General features: G+C 30.3%; 1 protein-coding gene across 5 annotated transcripts in view; it reads right to left on the bottom strand.

The window, feature by feature from the left end:
- LOC114125220 (autophagy-related protein 16-1) overlaps positions 1-27,653 on the bottom strand; it is a 230,141-nt gene that overhangs the window by 21,465 nt on the left and 181,023 nt on the right. The window contains exons 9-10 of one of the 5 annotated variants that reach the window (XM_050198317.1): positions 8,213-8,333; positions 7,489-7,668 (exon numbers count right to left, since the gene is read on the bottom strand). The exons of 3 other annotated variants lie outside the window; for them this stretch is intronic. In XM_050198317.1, the coding sequence (XP_050054274.1) occupies positions 7,489-7,668; positions 8,213-8,333 (301 nt within the window). The remainder of the gene's footprint in view (positions 1-7,488; positions 7,669-8,212; positions 8,334-27,653) is intronic. One more of the 5 variants, XM_050198321.1, reaches the window with a different exon arrangement.

The raw sequence follows: 27,653 nt of genomic DNA, 5'->3' as shown, positions 1-27,653 counted from the left end.
ACCTAAAAAAATTTTTTTATTATTTTTTAAACTCAGAGCGAGTGATAAATGTAGGTATTGATTTTACAATGACATATAATATGTGTTTTTTTATAATATTATTATTTTTTGTAATTTTTTTAAATTAACAACAAATATATAATACATCATTAACCATTATTATATTATTCAATTTTTTTGATAGATATTGTTAGTTGTAAATTAAAAATATTATTTTGAAAATATAAATATAAATACCTTCATTATTAACTCTTTTCTACATGTTGGTTTTGAAGGATCGTTGTAACCTCTGTGGTTTCGAATTGTCCGTTTTACGTGTTCTTCTTTTGGCAATTCAACTAATATATGTGGTACATTACTCACAGACTCGGCAAATATTTGACTCGGTGTTGCATAGGATATTTGTGCTTTTTCGTTCATTTTGTTTTGTAATTTTAAAGCAGCGACTGCATTTTTATTAGAAGTATGAACATGTTCATGGTCAATACTAATAAATATTGGTTTTTCAATATCTAAACTCGTTTTAAGTACACTCGGACACTTTAACGAGGTAAATTTAGAGCATCGCCAACGTATAAAATTGGAACACTCTTTTTGAAAATGATAAATATATCCGATGTGCGCAATTTTAGGTTTTTTACTATTATTTTTAATAATTTCAATAACGTGTTCCATGTTTGTGTGTAGGTATACTATCGTGTACTAAGTGTGTACTGCACAGAGCACAGACCTATAATATGTGGTCCACTACAAATCGTTGCTAATTTACCCATTTATTTTAAGATAGCGAGTATCTAGATTATGTTCATGAGCCCATTACAGATAAGATAGATAGGAGTTACTTTTTACCTTATTTTAAATTATATCAAAGGTACACACTACACCACATAATGATATAACAATTACTATAACATTTGAAGTTCTCATATCTATACATTATGGTCAAAATGTTATAGAAGACGTAATATTTTATTTCAGGCTATTATATAATATATATGTATACATTAATTTTTTCAAGGCTGGTCATTAACGAATTAAAAGTTAAAATTAAGTTACAACGTTAAATTAATTAAATCGTTGCTTTTTTTTCAAATAAACTTTTAACTTAATAAGTTACTTTTTTTAAAATTAATGTGTTAACTTCAAGTTAATTATATTCAAACATCTAAATTAAGTTATTTTTGTCCAAAGAATAATACAAATTTTTGAATGAGATTTTAGAAAAGTAGGTTTTTGATAGCTAATTAATACTTAATGTATTATACAAATAATAATAATTAATATAAATTAATGTAATGCAATAATGTAATCTGGGGATTTTTTTTCCTAGGGTCGGGGATTTTTTTTTCCGGAGTCGTTCGTCAGGGGATTTTTTTCCGGGGATTTTTTTCCCGGGGATTTTTATTCCGGGATTCGCTAGAAATCCGTTCTAAGACACTACGAAAAACATATCAAAAATGTATAGTGCATATTTTTGCATATTTAGTGAATTTTTGATTTTAAAGCATATTTCTTAATTTTACAATTTTTTTAGAGCATATTTTATAATTTATGAAGATTTACTATGAAAATTTGTAAATAAAAAATAAATACATTAATATTGAGAGATATTATTAGATATTCTTGTATCGTATTTTTTTTTTTTTTAAATTATTATTGAAAATTAAAAATCAGAATTATTTTTATTGTACCTACTCACTAACCCGCTTTTTTTTTATATAAAACCAATTCGACGTCTTCTTATAAACCTATTTGAAATAGGCAAACCGACAGTTGCACGAAAATTAATTTATTTTAGATACTCGTAATTATTAAAACAAATGTATACTTTTGACATTAGAAATTATAGGTAGGTAGTTATATCGATCCGTTTAAATATCCAATTTCGTAAAAAAGTTCCAAACGTTCATAAAATTTATTTTTGGAATTAACGATTGACTTGTTTTATAATTATTATAAGTAGGGCGCGGATTTATATTCTTTTAAAATAGCCAAAATATGATACTGATATTCTCTAAAAAAATTGAATTAATGCTTTAAATATAAACTTTTTAAGTAGGTATATACTGTTGAATACACTTGCAGTATATTCACTTATTACATGAAAATGTATCGACCATGGGAAGATAACATCCCAATAGCTGACAACAAAATAGATTCTTCAGTACATTTTAAAATTGATATGGAAGTCGATGAAGTGAACAAAGAACTACTTTCATATAAAACAATTAGTAAGTACTAAAACTATTATTTTTATTTAAAAAAATGATCAAATAAGATAAACTACATTATACTATAATTTTATAAAATTTATTTAATTTTTTTTTTTTTTTTTATTATAATTTAAATTTTTTAAATTTTAACTATAATTATTTTTTCATGTAACGCGAATAAGAAGTCTATTCTGAAGATCCTGCCTTAAAAAAAAAATCGAATTCAAGCTCATATAAGCACGTAGATTTAAATGATGTTGCAACATACCTTAGGAATAGAAATTATCCATCGTACTTAAACAGTCGTAATGAAAAATCTAATTTTCGTAAGCAATGCAAGCCTTTTGTAATCCAAAATGAAGTATTATTTTACAAAAAAAATAATACACGTGTTATACTGGACCAAATGGAGAAAATTAAAATTATAAATATGATACATTGTGGTTCAGATATTTCTGAAGAGGCATCAGCATTATCAGCTCATCGAGGAAGAGATGTAACACAAAACTTGATAAAAAAAAGGTAACCCCATAAATCCTGACAAATAGGGCCCAGTTTTCAATGCAAAGTGCATATATTTTTAGTTGATCATAGACAATGCTTTTTAAGTATATAATTTGATTCATGCAACGAGTGTTTCAAATCTATAAATTTTATTTTGCATATTTCAAAGTTTTATCAGTTTTAGTATTATTGGGTAATTTTCTGGTTTTTAATGCATATTTGTTCAATATACTACACAAGATTAGCCTATTTAAAATATTATCTAAAGATAAGTAATTTTATTGATACATTTTTTAATAAAATAATAAATAATAATTATATCTTATTTATAAATTCCAAATTAAAATACCAAATTGTATAAATTTGTTTTTATATATATGGCATTTTTAAGGTAACCTTTGTAATAAAATGCAATTCTGAAGGGAATTTATGGCTATTTTTTAGTGCATATTTGTATGCTTTTAAGTGCGTTTAAATCCAGGCCCTTTTGATAATTTTAGTTTTTCATTATTTTAAAAATTATGCTTAGATATTTTTGGCTACGAATGGCAGAGGATGTTAGAGAATATATACAACAATGCGAAGCTTGTCAAAAAGTGAATACAGCCACATTAAAAGTTATACCAGAGTTGAAATCTGTTGAAGTTCCACAACAGGTATTATGTCAAACAATATTCTAAAATATTATATAAAATATACATATAAAACATATTTCCCCCCGGGTATTGAAAAAAATAATTGTATAATCATTGTTGAAACACTTGAAATGAATTTTAATTTTTTTTATTTATTTAGATATCATAACATTTATATTGTTATTTTCTATTGTAAATAAGTTCTATTTGTTATGTTTAGGTGTTCAAACAAATAGGAGTTGATTTAATGACATTACCTGAAGTCAGTGGATACAAATATGTTGTAGTCGCCATTGATTATTTTTCGAAATGGTCCGAAGCAAAACCATTAAGGGATAAAACTGCCGTTTCTGTAGCTAAATTCATATATGATGATGTAATTTGTAGGCATGGTTGCCCGAAAATACAAATCAGTGACCAAGGACGAGAATTTGTGAATAGTTTAAACAATGAACTGTCCCGCCTTACAGGTACTCAACAGAGGGTTACATCTGCCTACCACCCACAGGCAAATGGCTTAGTTGAACGCCAAAATCGTACTATAAAAAATTGCATGTTGAAAGTGTTACAAAATAATGTCCAAAAGTGGCCCTCTATTTTGCAAGGCATTTTATTTGCTCACAGAACAGCCAAACATTTTTCAACAGGATATTCACCGTTTAAAATATTATATCAACGAGAAGCAATACTTCCAGTTGATATAAATCATAACGATAGTTCTGCTAGTTCGGAGAATGATGAAGAATTTGAGGAAGAAAATGACTTAAATGTATTTGATCAAGAATCATTTCAAAAAACTTTAGAACAAATGATTGATATGCGAGACGTTATGGAACAAAGTGCAAAAATCAATATAGTCGAGGCGCAAAAACGACAGCGCAAGTCATATGCAAAAAGACATAGAACTGGGTTTATTTTTAAAAAAAACGATAAAGTGTTAGTTAGAAATTTAAAAAGGGACGATAGAAAAGGTGGTTGGCAAAATATGACTTGGTTAGGGCCTTATATAATTGAATCGCTTATTGGAAATAACTGTGTTTTGAAATCTGGCAATACAATTTTAAAAAAAAAACAAAATGTATGTAATTTAAAACATTTTAAAGAACATGTTGACGTTGAAAATTGGGAAGAAAATAAAGATCATGAACTGGATAAAGAAATAAATAATGAGCTGATGATGCAAGACGAGGACATTGATACATATTTGAATGATGATGTGATATTGACTGAACGTGTTGCATTAAATGAAGATCGCGTATTTAATCAAACATCAAAATCCTGGCAAATTATAAAAAGCAAACAATTAAAATTGAAATTTGTTAAAAGTGTTCATACTGCAGTCAAGAGGAAATATCTCGGAGAACCAACTGCTACAAAGGATATCGAAGGAGATGGAAATTGTTTATATCGAGCGTTGTGTTATTCGATAACAGGAAGCGAAAATGATCACTTACTTTTACGCAAATTGATATCTGAAGTAAGTATAGTTTTATACTAAGTATTTAATAATTAATAATATGTTACATATTTAATATATGTTTTTTTTTAAATTAATTAAGGTAGTGAAAAATAATGAAAAAATTGAGCAATATGTTGGCGGAAAAGATAAACTTGCAATTCATCTACAAAACAACCGTATTGAAGACAATGGTAAAAGTTTATTATAATCAGTAGCGTATCTGTGGGAAAGTCAAGAGGGGATTTTTTTTGTCATTAAGTAGTTAATAAATAATAGTTTTATAAAAAATTAAAAACTCAACCCATAGATATTAAAATATTAGATTCTGAACGAAGTGAAGAATGTATTGATTTTACAATGATGTGTGTTTTTTTTTTTTTTTGTTTTTGTGTCTGTGTACAGTATAACTAGTCGAAATAATGCTCCAATTTCAAACTATGGGGGTGTTTCCGATGTAAAAGTGAATATCCTTGGTGCATTATAGAGGTAAAAAGTTAAAAAATGTATTTTATTAAAAAATATTATATTATAATATTTATTGCTGTTTGATGCTTGATATAAATTAAAGATATAGATTTATTTTTTTGAATGAATTTATTGGTAATGTTATTAGTTATATAGGCGCACCATGAGTATTATATTGGTTTATTTAAAGCGTTTCTTCTATATTATATACACTAAAAAAAATACGTTTTGATTTGATCTAGGCCGTTACACTAAAAAAAATATCACTTTACCAATTAGCAAAAATAGTTAGTTAGATGATAGTTAGAAAACTAGCATTTACCAAAATTGTTGGTTAACACATAACTTATAACGTACCTACTATAGGTTACAATTAAGAATTATGAATAAATAATATTCAAATAGTGTACTTATGACTGCAGGGCTCGGATGTTTAAGCACTAAAAATAACTGTAATATGTATGCATTTATGCACTAAAAAATTACCAAATATGCAATCAAAATATGCACTTAAAATCATAAAATATGCGTTTTTAGCTAAAAAAAACAACAAAATATGCACAATTTTTTTTATTATAAATCATAAATTCATAAGTATCTTATTTTACAATAATATATTTATTACACAATATAAAAATATAAATTATAAGTATTACTGATAAACGTATACAATCGTATAGTATATAAATATAACATTTATATTTTATTTTTTTTACGTTAATACGTGATAGACTGTAGTTACCACCAATCTGAATATAAAACTTGTGAAATTAATTTTATAATTGCTTTAAATAGATGGTTTAATTTAATTTATTTTCAAATAATTGAAAAATGTACCAAAATATGCATTTACATTCTTAAAATCCCAAAATGTGCATTTAAAATATAAAACCATTAAATATGCAAAATAAAAATAGCATTATTTGATTCAGTAGGACATGAATAAAATTTATATCCAGGTCGGCATTAAATTGGATAAATAGAAAAAAATATGCAATTTCATAATTATCCGAGCCCTACTTATGAGTTATGGGTACTTATGAGTTTGCAATAAATAAAAAATCCAAACTATAGTATTCATATCCTTCAACAATAAAATGTATTAGGTATTATGTATTGAACTAGTGGATAGGTGAAAAAATCTTTGCAAAATTAGTAAAATTTGTACCACCCCCTTATTTTTTCCTCGGTAAAATTTGTAGGTGGGTAAAAATCGTAACAGGCGATTTTTACCTCAGGGATTTTTACCTCCCTACGGTAAATTCATAGGTGGGTAAAAATCGCCTGTTACGGTAGGCGATTTTTACCTCAGGCGATTTTTACCTCCTCGGTAAAATTTGTAGGTGGGTAAAAATCGTAACAGGCGATTTTTACCTCAGGGATTTTTACCTCCTCGGTAAAATTTGTAGGTGGGTAAAAATCGCCTGTTACGGTAGGCGATTTTTACCTCCTCGGTAAAATTTGTAGGTGGGTAAAAATCGCCTGTTACGGTAGGCGATTTTTACCTCAGGCGATTTTTACCCCCCCCCGGTAAAAATGCACGGAGGTATAAATCGCCGGTGACACCGGGTTTGGTATACGCTGTTTTGTGCATAATAAGTATTAATGTCAACACGCCATGGTAGAATAGCATATATTATAATCATTAGCAAAGTCACATCTTAATATTTACATGGGACGGTACACCATAATATCAACGCCGAAATGTATTAGCTAAGTAAGATTAGTATGATATGTTTTCGTACCCCTACAGTCCGAACAACTGAATGTTTTAGTCAAAAAATCAGCATAAAACTAACTACTATATTATAGTATATGTATATTGTATACATTGATTTTGTGTAATTTGAGTTTCAAAAATAACAATATTGTTGCTGTCGCCATACTGTGTATGTGTAATATAATATAATATGTGTGTGTCGAACGTTTAAGGACTTTGAATCTTTCGTTCATAGGACTTCGGGCGTTTTTCCAGTTAAGGGGTGAGATGTATATTATTTTCATAGTCATGTTAACGGTGGTTAACCCTTATATGAATTATTAGTTCCACGAAACATTGCATGCGCGTTTGCCCGAAATGGTCGCGTAGCCGTGATTTTTTTTTTTTTTTTAGATACCACGTAATATAATAACATATTATAAGAAATTGCAAGAGTCTACTGTAATATACATATATGAATGTATTATATATGTATAGATTATACTCGCTTACCTCTGGACAAGTCCAAAGACGTGACTCGTCCTTGGACCTCGATCTCCGTATGTGGCTTCTCGGTCCTCGTGTCCCAGAATCGTATCCTCTTGTCAAAATGGCCGCTCATGATGGTCGTGCCAACAGTCTCTGATGTGACCAGGTCGTTGCAACTGGACATAGCAAACTTGGTCTCGACGCCTACACAACATATTATTATTGCTTATAATGGAATACGTTTAATAATAATAAAAATAACAACAAGCGACGTGTTGACGATACCAACGCTGAACGACCGTTATACACATACGTATAGGGTGATTCTATCATACTGAACCAACTGAAAATATCTTAAAAATCATTTATTTATTTATTTTTTTTTTTTTTTGTTATTTAATTATAGAACAAAATATACTAATTAATTGTAGATAAATATAAAATAACATTTTCTTCTCCTTCGAAAAAAAAACATATAATAATGTGTTGTACATCTTACGATATACTGTCCGATATACGAAAAAGAATCACCCTGTATAAGTATATATATATTATACTATTTACTGCATAGTCGGCTATCGAAGTATATATTATACATCGACGTCGTTTATTGGATCGCCACCAACTACACGAATCCACGTTATAATATAATGTACAATCTTACATAATATATTGGCTTAGTTTACTAATCGTCGCACGGCGAACTAGCGATGGGTATACGTGCAAAAGAATAATATTATATACTCACATGCCCTGATGCGTAGATCGTATATCTTCAGCGTGCGGTCGTGGCTGCCGGTCACCACTTTGTTGGGTTCACCCATGAACTTGGCAGCCATCACTTTGGCGCAGTGTCCAGTCAGTGTGTGCTGAAACAACGAAAATACATCCACTATATTATTATAACGTTACAAGAACTATAACAATAATAAAGAAATAAGGTTGTGCGAACTATACCACTATATTATGGTAAATACCAATACATATACAAGTAGTTAAGTATAACTTAAATTTAAGCAAAATAAGTAATGGGACTGAAGATCTCATTAGTGTATGTGTATGTGTGTGTGTGTGTGTGTGTGTGTTGAATAAAAGTGTTTTTGACCGTATTTTTTCAGCTGATTTAAATGTCATCCTATTTTTTTTTTATTTTTTTTTTTTTTTTCATAAAACCGGTCAATTTTAAGTGATAATAGGGCGGAGTCAATCAGGTGTTTGCCTCTACTTACGACTATTAGATTTTAAACATAACAGGACTAAATTAATGTTATTTTAAATTGAAACTAATTTGGAACATAAGGTGCTCTGTGATAAGAAAAAAAAATAAACACCCCACGCGATATAAAATGAACAATGCATATTTTATAGTTGCTACTGCCGCGAGTACACAAAGGGGAAATAGCATAGACACCGTCAACCGTTGTCATATACTTTTGCAACTATAACCTATGTGTAGGTATACCGTTGTGTGCATACCTATTAAAATTACAAGTATACAATATACATATACATAATATGTGTGTGTAGGCTCACATACACGCGTTTCGTCGTTAGACTAACTGTATTGAAGTAATATATTATTATACCTACTTCGGCACAACTCTATGTGTATATATATTATATTATAATAGGTACCTACCAACGACAATATGTATACAATGTGAATAATTTTTAAACATTTTTTTTTTCATTTTACAAATATATTATATTTATATACTAATCATAACCCACTCGTGTGTGCTTATACACGTCGTCGTCTCAGCGTGCATTTGTATACCTGCCGTTCGTGCGCGCAATCGTCATGTTTGTCTACGTATTTATACCATCGTTGGCCGATGAATGGAATTAATTTCCATTTATTATAATAATAATAATAATATACATCGATGCGATAAGTCTGGCGGAAAATGCCGACGCAGATATAACTGCAGTATTATACGTTGTTATTATTTTACATTATGCACCATATGGACACGCTAATAGAACTACCCCGCAAGTCCCCACCGACAATATAAGCATACACATACACACGCCACACATACACACCCATATATGTATCTACACACTGAGTGCCTCACCATTTTTGTACTAGTATATGATCATCCGGACACCATTATGTACACTTCAGCTATTAGAATGTTTAATGGAAATTAGAAATTCGACTTAAACACATTTACATAAATTATATTATAATCACTGTAATGTAATTATTATTGGCTGTCTGCAGGAACTGGATAATTTTTTATTTCTTTGATTATAGATTATAGTAACTGTAGATCTTTCATTTGATAATCATTTTTAGCAAGTTCGCATATTAATCAAATACTAATTACAAAATGAAGTTATTAACGAGAGAACATATTATTTTACAATCTGAGTAGTTCAATGGTATTCTAGTACTCCATGGCGAATATCGAAATATTATATTATGTTAGCTTGATTAAAGTGTCATTTCCTAAGGACTAGTTTCATGATTTGAGAAGCTTTTTTTTGTTGATATTTGTCACATCTGTTCGATCGCATTAAATCAAAACATAGATAAAATAATACTATATTATACACATAAGAACCGAACCAGCTACAAAGGCCCTCGAGGCGTTAGCGCGACGGTCGCTGTTGTAAATGTGCGTATATATTTCACACACTCGTGAACTATTTTAATATATATTTATACATTTCCCATTATAATGTAAATCCATACTATGTACTTATAAACATTTATACAATATAAATTATGACGTGTACCTATATTTATTGGGTAAAGATATTCAATAATATATTATAATCGTATCGGTTAACACGGAGGTACCGGCACATTTACTATTCGATATATTATGACGGGTCGCTGTGTATAATGATAATGATATAATGTACAATGTAATATTTATGTATAATATATTAGCATGATATTTGCAGTTTGTACGTATTGGTATTCATAATTATACTACAGACGTGTGTATATAATAAACACATAATATACACATTACATATTATATACTTATTACTCATAAGTTATAACATACAATATTATATTATTTATCTTTCCCAGTTCAGACGGTGGAAATAGAAATATTAAGTCAAACGTATAAACCAGGCCATAGTGATATACGTAAATACGCATATACTACGCCAAAATCGAATACATCAGAGTAGTTCTCGTATGTAAAAATGTATACTGAAATTAGTCGATGTAATACGTTTAATATTAATTGTATAAGTACCTAATAGTTCGCACTATAGCTTTATACTTTTGCAGAGATATATAGCGATGTACTAAAAATCGTTATAACATATAAATCGTAACAGTAGTTTTCGTGGATGCTAATAAGCTGTGTTGAAAAAGTGAATAAATGAAGAACAAAAATACGAAGATTAAAAAAAAACGTATCAAACTACAGGCATGAACCGTTGCGCGGTTATTAAAGCATATATATATATATATATTACCTCCCATCATGAGAAGAAAAATTTTCGAGTTTATAATGTATATTTACGACCTACTATTACACACTGACTATAAGTTGCAGCTTGCGGGTTCAACGCGTTTATTATTTATGCGACATAATAATAATATAACGTGACCTATCAAATTGTAATATCTTACCGGACCACCGGACCTCAGCACACGTCTGCAGAGTGCAATATTATACGGTTTTTCGTTATGTCTATACAAGAGTATCATAGCTAGCCTACGATCGTAATACTTAAAACAATAAATATTGTAGAACATATAATCACATCAGAAATATTATTTTATAATGACTTAAAATCATATGAAAGTAAATTAAATATAATACAATTATTTAGGTATATTTTTTAAATGTGCAAGAATGTTAAGAATAATACAATTTTAACCTCTTCATATTAAAAAAAATTAGTCACATTACACGTATAATTATAATTGATTGCCACAATTGTTTTTTACGGACTTGGGTGGTCGGGTCGCAGAAAGGGCACAACGACTATCATAAATATTTTAAGGACCAGGTCGTGCACGTTTTGTTTGTTACGAGTCCATTATATACGACGTACCGTATGTAAGCCATTATCAGTATTTTGTCGCGTCTGATGCGAAACTTGTTTTGGGCACAGTCCTTCGTCGTCATTAACTCAGGCATGATGTTTGTTTTAGTGTATTCACATGAAAATGTATAATTATATTATATATATATATATATTATATGTGTGCATTAAAATAATTAGTATTATAGTATATTAGAAATATTATGAGTACCTAGACCGATCGTACCTACACAGTATGCGCTAGAAACGAACTGCAGAAAAAGGTAATAAATAATAACAATAAGAGGTACCTAGACATATCGATATATTTATTATTTTTCAGATAAATTAAAATAAATACGATGATTATTGCTATGTATTATATTATATAATCAAAAGGTAAAACGTTAAAACGTTAAAATTAATTTTTTTTTTTTTAATTAAACATTGATAAAAATAAAACCTAATACTTTTCGAAATAGAAAAGTTTTCACTGTAAAGTCGTCATCTTATTATATGGACTTGAGGTAATTTACAACACTCGTTAAACATACCTAACTCAAGGATTGGTTGGGTAACAGTATAATAAGTGAATTTTTTTACTTTTTAGTAAAATATGTAATAGACACAAAGACATATTTTATCTATATCAAGTAGTAAACGAATTTACTTATTTTATATCATTTTATATCATTTATTATGATATAGCCCTTATCTACTGTACAAAATATATTTCTGAAAATAATGATTCAACAGATTTAATGTTCTTCTATAAATGCGTACTATATCTATACATACTATATAGGGACTGTGCAACTTAACACCTAGTAATTTTTTAAATTATAAACTTATACACATATTACAGTTAACTATTTTCAATACATTTATATTAAAGTATTAGATTAAATAAGATTTTTATAATTTTTTATCAATTTTAAAACTATGTAAGACCGCAGAACGCATTTTTTCGAAATAATATACAATAATAGTTAATTGATGTATTTAATGCACATGGAAAAATAGTACTGTAGGTACTGTACCGTATTTTCTGTGTAGAAAATATTCTACACACACGCCTATATAATAAGGTACGACTCCAAAACATGTTAAATAAATATCACATGTATGCTATGCAAGTATAAGTAGATATACTCGCATAACATAATTATATTCGCGTACACAATGTTTACAATATAATTTATATTTACGGGGTATATTATATACATTTATGTAAACGATCGGAAACCAATCTCGTTGCAAAGAGGTTTGCCCGCTAATACAAAAAAACTATAATACTATAAATGATATCTTTGAACGGTTTAAAATAAAAACAAAAAAAAAAAATGTTATAACAAAACCCCATATACGGCGGGTAGGTATATAAGGTACATAGTACTTCAACATTGTATATATAATAATCGGCTTGACCATAGACGCTGCGTATATAATAATATGATGTTTGTGTAGGCAACGCGATATTGTACATTATGTTATAAAGGTAAAGATATATTTATAAATGTATATACGGTTAATTTCAGGCACGCCTATTTAATGACTACAGCAGTATTGGCATTTACCGTGAACTGTCAGTGGACACTGAAACATGTATTTATAAATTATATAATATGGTATATGGTTACAAATTTCTAGAACAACGGCAGTATTTTAAATAATCGAATCTCTCGGATACAATATATTATAAAGGTACCTACTATATTTTATGCGCCTATACATAATATCATAAATATACCACGTAGCAGCTACTAGTCACAAACGTTTAATAGTCATATTTCACTCGGAGATAATAAATTAAAATATACTACAAAGTGCATTATTATACCTATAATAATAGATAATATATAGTTTATAATTTACCCGCGACATAATATAAATATATATAAATACATCACGCGTGAATATATATTATCACTGCAATGCCCGGCGTTAAAGTCTCCTCGAAATCGATCGTCCTAATGCAGAATGCAATTACGGCAGTTAATAGCTTTATATAGGTAGGTATATACATAATACATATTCAATAATAATATTATTGTGATTTAATAGTATTGCATAAAATACTGCAGCACATGTTTTAAGTACCGTATATACGAACGCAAACGAAAACTAAAAGATCACGCAGTCAAAGATGATCAAGCGCGAGTCTGTACCACAACGCTGCACATGTATATTATAACTATATCATATATATATATATATATATATACATTATATGCTATACATAGGTGGTTTATACCTATTAAATACTGAAGTATAATATAATGTGCTGCACCGCGGCAAAAACTCGTTGCGGATTCGAGTCCGACGTCCGATGAACTTTTGCGATACTTGCGTCTCAAACCCGCGGAAATCCATTACGACGGGCGGACACATGAAAGGCGAAGGAATTAATTAAAACGTGTACTTATATATATACGAATGCGTATACGACAACCGACGTGCACATGCACATGATATTATTTTCAATCGAAACAAAACGGTATATACAAGAGGGATCGCTGCCGACGCCGATGAGTGTACATATATTATATGACGTATGTATACATATAGTATTTATACATAATATACAATAATATTTATACGTATGAACATCCGATGGAGACCTCATTGTGTCAGTTTGGTGTCGGATCTTTGCAGCGTACATGCGATACACGCGTTGTAATAACGTCCGATTCCCCGTATACATTATAATAATATCATATACACGAGTGTATCTGTACGTAGGTACGACAAGAAATAATAATAATAATAATATAATCGCGTACATACATCGAACTGCGCTACAGCGGCGGTGTCGCCTTTGTACTTCCGGAACGGTCGCATTTTATTGTCGTCGCTAACCTAACCTATACGTTTGACACACGACCGTACATATATGGATGTATATTAGGTAAATATATACATATATATATATATATAATATGCATCTACTGCAGTTGTACCAAACTATATATAGACACTAATCCGAGGACAGACCAAAGGCGGATCGATAAGACCGCTAAAACGGGAAAAGGAAGTATAATGTTTACCCGTGTATATATGAATAGGTTTTACGCGGGGGGTGACGACTATCGTATTTCCTGGGTGCATTCTTCTGTTGGCGGCGACTTATACGTATACGCACTATTATTGCGACGTATAATATAATACGCGCACACGATTTACGTACTCGTTACCTATATGTATTATACTACAAGTCCGATGGTTCCGTTTATGTATATAATTGTCGCGTGCAGCATATAATATACACAGTATACACACCGACGCCGTAAATTTCCGTTGGCGCGAGGCATTTCTATTATTTTTTGTCGTCCCATAATGAACCGCGTGCGTCGTGTTCGCGGGACGAAAAAACCAGTTTCGTGTTTTATTTATTTACATTTTTTACGCATCGTACGCGGCACCTGTAGGATATTCCACGAGATTAATAATAATGTAGGTAACGCCTGTAGCTTATTGTGTACCTAATACCAATGTAGAGAAAAATACAACTGCAAAGTTGAAAACGCTCGACTGTAGTGGAAAAAACAAAATACCCGCAATAGTGCGAAAATAATTGTATTTGTTGTCGTTCGAATTGCAGATCACGCGCTTAATTATGATATTACTCACGAAACGAACGTTGGTCTAGATTTCAACAGCAGATAGCCAGAGGAGAAATATTCGAATTTGCTCATACCAAAAATAATAATCATTAGTTTTCATCATTAGTCTTCATCAAAAGTACACGGGGAAATAATTACAACTGACGAAATACGCGTAGAAGACCACTAAATTAATATATATGTATTATGTATTATGTATAAAATATTATATAGGTACATAACACAAATTCAGTGGCGGTCCAGTAGACCGTAACTCGATTATACAATGCGTATAGCGGTTTAAAACAAAAATGTTGAAAGAAAAATCGAATTTTTGTCAGTTGTCACCATTCTACAACTACTATAATATATATTTCGTTGAAATAAAACGGACATAACATTAACCGCTACTTGGGCGCAATACGGTCCATCAACGCCTGATGCTGAAGTCGTCTCGGACGGTAAACGATTGGATAGGTCGGGAAACAACAAAATGAAAAAAAAACTGTGAACATTTTTAAACGTTTAACTTAAATGTTGGAACTTGAAAAATAACTATAAATGTGTTCGTTTTCGCAAAGTGATATCAATAACAAACCAAACACAAACGAATCGGCATACAATCATCGGGCAACAGTACAATTATTCGAGGCGTGATGATCGTCCAAAAGATTTCTTCGGCGGTATTATAATATCTTTTATCTGCGTACATTAACTAGTGTAAAGACCGACTACGATGAAATGTGCACAGTGTGCGTGCACAGGGGCGTCGAAGGGTCGCGAATAACTGTCTGGTGAACGTGACGGATTTCCGAACGCTGTTCGTATTGTTTTTGAGCATGCGATATTCCTATTATGCGCCAGGCGAAAGACATGAATAATACAATATTAAGTATACTGTATATAAGGTGTACCGTACGAATATTGCGGTCGGTCCCGCGCCGCGATTCGATGAGAGTTTTCGGCAAATCTCGCCGTTGCTGCGGTCGTCTGCGATATATACGTTTTTCGGTGAGTACCGAAAACCGAATACCCGATGATGGTATAATAATAATAACAATAATGATAATATATCTAATATAGGTACATCGCAGACGTTCCATTACGATATAATCAAATCGGAGTACGCGCATATATGCGTACACACACACATAATATCTCAGTATACACATATATAGTGACTTTTCTCACGACTGGTCGCTGAACTTATGTACGCAGTTCCGACACCACCGCACGTACCTATGTATAATACACATAGATATATGTGTTATTATAATATATATAAATATATTTTCTCGCCACAATCCACAGCTATAACGTAGCTATATTATGCACGTATACAATATAAACGATTCCGCACCGGTATATGAATATAATACAAATAAATTATGCCGTCGCGGTCGTGTTTTCCGCAGACGCCTCCCCCGCGCTCACATATTTTCATTAGCTGCGGCGATTAATCGCGCGCGCGCCCGCGCCTCGCGACAAATTTATGACGCCCGATCGACGCGCGCTGACTGTGGTCACGAACGGCTGCGCGAAACGATATTATAATATAATATACTGCACACGTGCTCGTTAAAATATTACATACACCTATTTTTTATTATTTTTTTTTCATCCCGAGTCGTTCCGATGCACACTGCACACACACAGAGGTAGGTTTCCAAACGTTTTATTAACGATCCTCATGGGATGTAGCTTAGGGACGGGTAATTTCCGGGAACACCATTTGATGAAAATATTCGCAAGAAGGAATTACCTGTAATCTCGTAAAAACATAGAAATTATCGAGTAACTTAAGTAACGACTTACAGTTTACGCGTCATAAGGCTAAATATGGGTATCGTTAATTCCAATATTTAAGTTTGTTTTTTTATAAATTTCAATTTAAAAAGCGCTTAAACTGCTTCCGGTATAAAAAAATAAAAAACGCATACTGGTTTTGAATATAACATTAATTGTTTTGGAATCACCAGTGTTCATCAAGGAATCGAAAGTTAATAATTTTAAATTTATGTTAATATTTTTTCTTCTTCTAAACATTCATAGGTAGTAAAAACAGATAACATCTTTGATAAATGATAAAATAATTAAGTTGATCAACTATTACTTATTGGACGAAGAATTATATTTTAAAATAAATTTACCAAAAAGTTTATTGTATTCTTGTTTTTATGGAATATTCCTTCCCAGGATCGTTCTTAGAAGTGTACAAGAGTACCATCCTCAATAATATCAAAGTTGTAATATAAAGTAGTAATATTGTAACTGTATTTTTATTATAATGCATAACGCATATTCGATATTACGGTCTACGTTCAAGTACGATAAATATATTGTTATTGTAATAGTTTAAAGGTGTTATAGGTGTAAAGATTATTGTAAATGACGATATCAAATGTTTCAGAAAATTAATACCATTGACCGGCGGCGCACTATAATTATACAAACGCAGTTGTTGCGACCTGAGACCTCCCATGGTTTAGGTTCATTATCTTACATCTAGAGTTCTACATGTGATTTAACGGATGCGAAACGAGATAACCAATAATATTATGTGTGCAAAAATCACGCATAATATCGTCACCGATAAGAGCCAAAAACCAACTCCGGATATTATTAACATAATTTTACGCATTATTTACATAATATATTTTGTTATTATCTGGCAAAGAGTGAGTTTTATATCGGTTTTTGCGGGGTCCGTCTTATGCATTCTCACCATATTTGACTAACATATTTTGACCTACGACCATAGATCCACATTTAAGACAATTATACTATGCATTATAAGTTATATATAAGTGCGTGGTTATATAGGTAAACGATATAATTCTGTAGTAACTTTAGTTGTAACGCGGTGTCTATACACACAATACCTGTTTTTGTTCAAATTTAAGTTCGCCTTTACATTATGTTGGACATCGATAGCGCAGTTGTCGAGTTTACCCCTTTGTGCCTTTTCGTACAAACCTACCAACAATACACTAACGCGAAACACAAACACGAGTACCTATATCTACCTTTATAATATATTGACCAAGTGTCGTGGCTTTTACAAAAGAGTGTATTGGACTAGTGCAGCAACAGTGATGCAATGCTGCAGCGACTACCGTTGGAACGCGGTGTAAAATATATTGTATTGTACGCAACACGCGATACGCGTATTTTGCAGTCCGACCGCATCGCACGTTTCTCGAACACCGTCAACGCCGCCGTCGTATATATAACAATAATAAAATACATAATGATTGATGAATTCCTCGAATACTTCGAATTCGCCTCAAACACATACTCTATATAGGTAATACGTATATAATATGTATACGAAAAAAAACCGAACGCACTCATCTGCTCCTGTCGCAGCGCGTCGAGACGACCATAGGCATTATCTTTTGAAAATCTCCATCGATTAACATTTTTAATGGTATATCTATAAAATCGTTCTGTAGGTATATATTATGTACAGAAATAATACGCATCTACAACGTTTACGTTTCATAATAATATACACTCATAGGATTACTTTTGTTTTGTTTTGTTTTTTATTTCGTTATTATTATTCCTATATAATCCTATATGCCGACGCCGCCACAGTTTCCGAGATGAGATATTAATCGATTCTAAATACTTTCCGTCGCTACGTCTCACCGACATTGCGCAAATGCCACGCTACGGTTGCGGCAGTGTAATTATTGTCAAACGAATACGCATCAGACGATTCGCGCGATTTCGGTTTTATATTCAATGCAAATGTGCGGGATGAACGACAAAACAACAGAGAGGAAAATGGCTGAAATTCGATACATTTTTCCGTACTTTATTTCATAAAAAATATATATATATATATTTATGCATATTTTGTACCCCAAGTACACTGTGGTATGTGAATCGGCCACAGAAGTACGCGCAAGTTATTTCGCTGCAGCGTACAACAACTATGCGCTGATAAAATATATTATGTATTGGAATGCTTATATGTAGATGCGTTTCGCATTTAACGGTTGACAAAATTTCGATTACAATAATCGCATGGGATTTGTAAAGATTTCTGTTGGTTTATTACGCCTTAGAATATTATTTACTCGGAAAACAAAAATCAGAATATTTATATTTTACAATCGCGCGTGCATTACATTTTCACGTTTTGGAATCACACATATCTGTCTATAAAATAATAATACCAGTACAATAGAAAATACATTTTTATACATTATGTCGTCGTCATATAAATATATATTTTTATAGATGTATATTATATTCGATTAAAATTTTAAACAGGTGTAACCGCGATATAATTTTTTAAGAGTCCATAAATCGTATCGGCCCAAATAACGCGTAACGATCCATCACGATTATTGCTATCAAAGTTTCTTTTTCCCAATGTACGTGTGACTGTGTCATATGGTATTACAGGTTTCTATACAATATTATTGATGGAATGCGGCGAGCACGATATTAAATGAAAACCGACAGTTTATCGTCGTGTACCCACCAGGAAAAAATTCGTTGCAATTTATAGAGTTTCTAATGTTTTTATATAAATTGTACACTATAGCTACGCGATTAGACACGACAACTGCTAATACAGACGGTCGCGGAGGACATACAATAATGCACGACGTATGTTTAATAATATTATTACTGTCGTACGTCTGCCGCAGACGTCACTTTCACCGAATCGTTTTCAGAATCCACGACGAAGAGCGTGCGTGTTAAGATAAATATAAGGTTGACATTTTTATAAGAGACACTTGACGGTATAAAACTCAATACCGATTTTTGTGTAAAAAAAGTATTTCACATCAATCAATTTTCAACCGAGAAAACTCTTCGCCTTCGTTAAATACGTAAATGTTATCACATCCAAAATTGGAATTAGCTGATTTCGGCATAGATGAACAATGACGGGCATTTAATGTAATAACGGTATTTTTCCACCCATACCGGGTTTATTGTCGAACTGGATTCTAAGACATGAGCCTATCGTATGTGACACATGCATCCGTTATGATATAATACATTATACCACTGATATTATAATATTATAATCATAACGACTGCCTACACTTGTTATATTACTATAAAATTGTATAAAAACGTTTATAACCGGAAAAACTGCATCCCAGGGGGTGTGTGCGTCCCGTATGCCAAGATTAGACAAATGTCAAGAATCCAGAAAACTACTATGAGTATAATAAAAAAATATGTTTAAATATTATATTTTAATTGTAAAATACTTGTTCGCTTAATACCAAACGAAAGCGGAGACATTTTTGATTATGATACAATACGGTATTGAGTTTAACATATGTACCAGGTACCTACTAAGCACACGTTATCACTACTATTAAAAACAAATACATATTGACCACCTTCTAAAATTTTAAATACAATTTACATAACTATTAGTAATTGTGAGTGTACATTTAAGGAATTTGAGCAGTAGAACATCTTTGTTTACACGGTGCAATTAAATAGGAACATATATAAATTAATTTTAAATAACAAATTGACTGAGTAACATCAATATAATATAGGTATAAGGTGTAATAGGTACGTCAAAATCTAAATAGTCAAAAAACGTATATACTATATAAATATTATAATTATTATTATTACAGCTCATTTTTTTTTCATTTGAACGTAAAAGAATGAAAAATAAAATGCTACTAATATAAATGTATATCTACAATGATTTATATACTAAATTAAAAATCGTCTGTAATCACGGTGATTTTACGAGAAATACATCGACTACATAATATGAATGTAGAGATAGAAAAACTAATACAAGAATATTACCAATATTTTTTTAAATGAATAATGTGCTAGTCACTTAATATTTTTCCGTCCACTATAATAGTATTATAACAATCACTAAACATTTACAACAAAAAAAAAAAACAAAACAATATTTTCAGAAATATATAAAAAAAAAATTTAATTTCGAATAATAGAACGGCAGGCTTTATGGTGCATTAATTTGAATTGAGTTTTTTTTTTTTTTAGTACTTTATTTTGATGCATTCAATGAGATGGGTGTATGAAGAATCCTGAGCAAAACAAAGGTAGTTTATAGTATATAATATAGTGTAGGTCACTTATATGGTTATACTTGAGAAGAATTATATTGTTAAATAATATAAATACTAAAATTAAATCGGTATTTCGTCAAAGTGATAAAGATCCAAAATCCCAAAACAGTTTAGGTATATGTTAAAATAAGTCTCGTAAGCATTTTAATTAAAATTATGAAGATGTCGCTCACGTGAAAACGAAACTACACGATCACAATAAAATAAGACATATACGATGCATGTGTGTTGTGTTTTGTGAAAAACGTATAGGTATAATATGTATACAAATTGTTATCATTGTATACTAACATAGGTACACAGAAATACGTAGTGGTGAACGTAAACAAATCAATATGTAATAATATATAATTTTAAAGCAAGATAAACTAACAAATATTGTACATACTCTTCACCAGCATTACAACAACTTGAAATTTGCTATAGGTACGTACATGATGCATATGATATCCCATCACCGTGTCTGACTGTTTCGAAGTTATTTATTTTTTAATTTATGTATTTATAAATTAATTTTGAAACGATAAGCATAACTGTTAAATTATTTACTGAGTTGCTTACAATAATATTTTTATTATTCAAAAATAGCTTTGGTTATCAGATAAATCATAGACAAAACAAAAAATAAAATTATACAGGTATAAATCGTTTCAGAACTGATTATCAGATTGACCGCCATGAGATCCAAAATGGGATCTCACCACAGATATATACTAATATATCTGTGGATCTCACCAAACTTTTTTCTCACCACCACAACGGTTTTTGATAGGTTTACTTAGATACGGTTTTGACGATTAAAACAAACATTGATAAAAAAAAAATTAATGATTTTTGCAAACTTGTTATTTGTATACCTATTGAAAGTGGCAACACTGTACTTTTCAAATCCGATGAAAAAATACCGATTATTGAGACCATAATAAATGGAAATCTCACTAAAAATCGATTTTAGTGCTATCCCTATAAGCGTGCGAACAGGGGAGGCGGTTGCCTCCCCTGCGAGATTCTCCGTTTCCCCAATATCTTATATTATACCTACAAATCGGGGGGGGGGGATTGGAGTCTGGACCTCCTTAGCTAAGATATTGCCTCCCCTGCTAAGAAGACCTGCGCAAATGTATAGCTATCTTATACGATGGAGTACCAGTATTCAATAAAAGTATTTATTTTTTTTTTTTTTGAGATTCTGAAATGAATCTCGAGATGGATATGAGCAACATGACAAAAACTGAAAAAAAATCCGTGGCGATCAACGTGTTATTTATTATACACACATTTTAATACTTAGGTATAGTTAAATGATTAAAATTATTATTAATTTTCATTGAATATTTTAATTGAGTTAGGTGTGTAACTTATACATTTTACGAGATGAGCAGATAGAAAAATATATAACTATAATGTAATGTATAATATCATAAATTATGTATGCAACTAGTCTCTATTTATATGTGAGAACTTAACGTGAGAACGAAATATCTGGCTGAACACACCGTACACATGCACTTGCACATATTATTATAATAGTATATTTATATATTGTAATAGCCAATAGGTATAGGTGAGCATATTAATATAATAATGATATTATGATTATTATTATTATTAGGTACCTACATACACAGCGATTACGATTAGTTAATATACGCGAGCGCATAATAGGTAATATTAGTATTTTACTGTTTTACGCGCCTTTATAAACAATTATTTATAAACTAATTACCTATGCATGTTTCATTAAAAAAAAAATATATATATTGGAAATCGTCGTGTAACTACTTATCCCATTAGTCCTACACAACCCTAAAGGCAGGCTCGACTTTTTCCGATATATTCAATATTATAATAACTGCTTTTATTATAACGCCGTCGCCTACATCGCCGTGGTAGCGTATATCCCCATGTCCGTTCCGAAAAGTGGCAATAAATCTCTCAAAGATCGGATCGTCGTCATTAAAATATATACGAGCTAATGTATATATAGGTATATATTACACGGAGGATACATCGGTGCCCTACGCGCTACGCATAAATATATAATATATAGATATACCATATTATTATAATAATATGGTCATGATGAATATTTATAAGCCACCAAGTGGCCGTGTAGAAGCAATAGCAGTAGTTGTAGTAGTAATAGTAGTAGCCGTAGTAGTAGAAGTGGTAGTGAATATTATACACCGCGTTCAGTCCGACGACGCGAAGCACGTCTTGCGCGGGTCAGTAAACAGACTGCACTGCGGTCTCTCTCACCAAGTCGTTTTTGTTATTATCGAAAAACAACAATTTTCATAACTAGGTATTATGTATATATAAATAAAATTATAAATATAATTCAACAGTGAATAATATTTTTAAGAACAGTGTCTGTCACGCGGGAGCACAAAATAGCCCAATAATCCCCCACACACAATGCAATGTGTTTTACATTGATGAATAATTAATAATCAATACCTATAGTAAATAATAAAAACAAAAAACTATTGAAGCAATTAAATTATATTGTGTGCGTGTTGTGATAGAGGTTAAAGCAAATTATATAATTTAAAATTTGTATTTTTTAACTCAGCGCGCATTTTAGGGTTTACTATAGAAGTATCAAATGAAACGATTTAAATTTTAAATATACATACAAAATATTCGGGCAAGTAGATACCTTTATCTATAGGATACATACATAGTAAAAAATTTATAATAATACCTCATTTCTTCTCATTTAGACATTTACACTTAACTAAACTAAAAAAGCAAAAAACCTCCAATCGTGTTTTCTATACCGTATACTGATGTCAACGCGCTATTAATTTTCATAACCGTGTACGTATTATATTTTATGGTCGATTCGAAGAACGCATTGACGTTCTTCTTTTTTTTTTTTTGTTCTTTCTAAAACGCGTTTTTCGAGTTATTGAGATTCTTCACATTTCCCAAAGGTGTTATTAAACAATAAATAGCTCGTTCGTCATACATAAAAATAATGTATATATATAATTAAACGCGTATTGCTATATTACGCACGTGCGTCGGCGGCGTAACAAAAAACGGTTATGTACAATTATTAAATGTTTTAACAGAATTTTTATATTTTTAACATAAAAACGTATCCATTGGTACGCGATCGAACCGACTGAAGTTGGACAAATAATAATAACAAAAAAATATATATATAGGTATCGTTTATGGTTGTACGAACACGCGACACATATAATAATATAACAGAGTTATAGAAATATCAAGTAGCCAGTACCCAATTACTATATAGCTACTACACACATAAAAGTACTGTGTAGTATTAAATTCGTTTGGAGGCATTGAACACCTTTGAGTATTGACTCTTTTAATACTATACATGTTTACAACTACAGTTGGACATAATAAAGGTAATATATTTTAATATTAAATGTACCTACAGTAATACACATTCGGTGCCTTTTCTAAACGATTTTTTTTTCAAAACCTAAAGCCTAGCATATTATAATGTACTTACATGCAAATTGTATTGCACGTATAACTCATTGAATCATGTTATTATATATACTGTATGTTTCACGGAACGTGTACACTGTACCGTGTTTGGGTACTTTTATACATAAATGGCAGATTTTCAACACAAAAATGCTACGTATTCAAAGTGATTCACAAAATAAATGCTACTGTATACCCAATTGCCTTTCACCACAATACGAATATTATATATTTTTTCCCCTAATCTATAAACGAATTTGCACAATGAAAACATATTAATCATAATATTATATATTTGAATTACCATTATATATATATACATAACATGTACATTATTCTAACTATTTATTATGTTATGTTTCGGGTACGAGGAGATCATGGACATGGATAACCACGCTGAGCACGTTAAAAATAACCGAGAGAGATAGAATCACTGCTATATTATAATATATAGTTATTCATTAGCCACAGTAATGCATACAAAGCTAAAAGCACTAATATACGCGTGGCCTGGGACTTTTCATTGTGATTATAATATATATATATATTACATGTTTAAAAAACGCGTTTTAATTATTACGTTATAATAACTAAACTACGCCACCGACTATGATTAAGTGCGATTAAACTTCTGCAAACTAATTAACGGTTATTATAAAATAATGCATTTCCCGCGTTTCTGTCCTTGGACTTAAAAACGGTTTACCATATTTTACAAAACAAAAATATTTTTTTATAAATATTGAGAGAGATATACGTTGGTATATAGCTGTCACGGTGAGCATTTTTTTTTTTTTTTTTAAAGTAACAATAATAATAATTATAGTATAATTAAAATGATACAATCGCAAAAATTGGAATCACCAAAAATCTAAAACGTGTAAAAACCGGATTTTTTTTTAACGAATACCAACGAGATTTTTGTCCCCCTACAATTAAAAGTACAGTCGGCAAAGATAAAAATATTAGATATTGTGCATTATTTTTGTGCTGCACTCGCTTTGTTGCAATCCAATTTCACATCATTATTATATTCAAAATTTGAAAACAATAATAAATTATTGTACTAAAAAAAAACTAAGAGAAGCTCACACGGTGCCGTAAATAGTTTAAAAATAAAGATTTCTAAAATTCGTTAAATATGATATTAACCTTATATAATGTATAATCAAATAAAAAGTTCTCTACAAGTAAATATTGTTAAAAATAATTTTGTAAGAAAATAAGCCTTTATCGTTTTGTTATCTATATAATTAAAATTTGTTAAAAAAAATATTATTCAAGAAATTGATTTATTTTTATTGGTTAAAACTCGGCTTCAACGGACTATGACGATCAGTCATAAATTATAATTATGTTATTTACACATTATTTAAAAGTATAAAAAATAAATTATAAGTAATACAAAATTATTGTTTATTAACACAAATTTTAGGTATTTAGGTTTTGATTGTACGTTTTAATTATTTTTTATTTTTCTCAATAATTATTCTCTTTTACAAATAAGTTAATTTTAATTATTTCATTTTAAAACATAAACCAAACATATACTCGGAGTTAAGCCAATATTTAAAATTTACAAAATGAACATCAAACATCAAAGGTTTCATCAAACACCCGAAAAAAGATTTTTTTAATTACATATTAATAAATATACGCGATACCAATTTTTATAATATACCATAACCATAATCAATATTTTTGATGTATTTTAATATTAAACGGAAATATGTTAAATATTTTAAATACTTACACAAAATATAAAATCAGTGTATTCATAATATTTTATTGTACAATAAAAATATGTTTTAGAATTATCAGAATATGAATTATATTATAATTATATCCTGTTTGAAAAATTATTGATATTAACGTGGTTTATAAACTTATATATATAAATATTTATATACACAAATAATAAATATATATATATTAGCATTTTTATTGTCAACCAATCGAAAATTTTAAATAGTATGACATTTATAATGATATGTAAAATAAATTCGTGTGTGTGCACTGTGCATAAACGCATATAATATACACTATCATTGCTTTCATGCACTAAATAATACTATATGTCTATACCCTGTACACACGATTATTTGTGTATAATATAAAATAATAGTATTAATAATATTTATGATCTAAATATGTACGCGTAGGTATACAACTTAATTTATAATTTCTTCGTTTCGCGTTCACATAAAACATAATGTGGTGTAAGATCCACCGACACGATTCGCTACGATTACGATACATATTATAACGTAATTAATAATTATTTGTACGGAAAAACGGACGCGGTGGCGGCGTATTTCCAACGCACATAAAAATATATAATATTATTAAAATTTTAATGTACTATGACTATTATATATGTAGATCTGGCGACGGTTTAACCGAGTAATAATATTTCGACCTGCTTATTAAGACAAAAAAATGATAACGTTATAAGTACGTTTTTGAGTGAAACGAACCAAAGTGCTTTGGTGAGAAGGAAAATAAAAAAACAAGATTTTCAGATCGAACTGGTTTGCTATTAGTTTTTTTTTTCGGAATTTTCATTCGTTAAAAATTAAAATCACTATGCTATAATATCATAAGTCGAGAAAGAAAAGGTTTTCACGCAAAACGAGTTTTTACCACAGACGAGGGTCAGAAAAAAAAACGTATATGATACAGATACACATCTATATAAATGTATATAATATATACCTAGATATGTTTATAAGCGAAACCAAATAACAGTTGTTTCAAAAGTGCCTCTTACTGCACGCTATGCACTGGTTTGTGTGCGTATAGTATGTGAGGTAGACGAGGTGGCTTTCGGAGGTCAGATGGGATTAAATCGGGAACATATTCAATAATGAATCGTTATTATTACGGTCGTTATGTATACAATATGTATTTATATATGATGTTGTAAGTACTTTGTGGTACCCGCAGCCGAAGCGTACCGATACATAATATTATGGTCAAGTTTTATCTCTACTGCAGCAGCTGTCCCGTATGT

This window comes from Aphis gossypii, chromosome 1, assembly GCF_020184175.1.
Source record: "Aphis gossypii isolate Hap1 chromosome 1, ASM2018417v2, whole genome shotgun sequence".
Taxonomy (NCBI): domain Eukaryota; kingdom Metazoa; phylum Arthropoda; class Insecta; order Hemiptera; family Aphididae; genus Aphis; species Aphis gossypii.
Note: the sequence above shows the minus strand (reverse complement) of the source record. Positions and strands in the feature narration are given on the sequence as shown.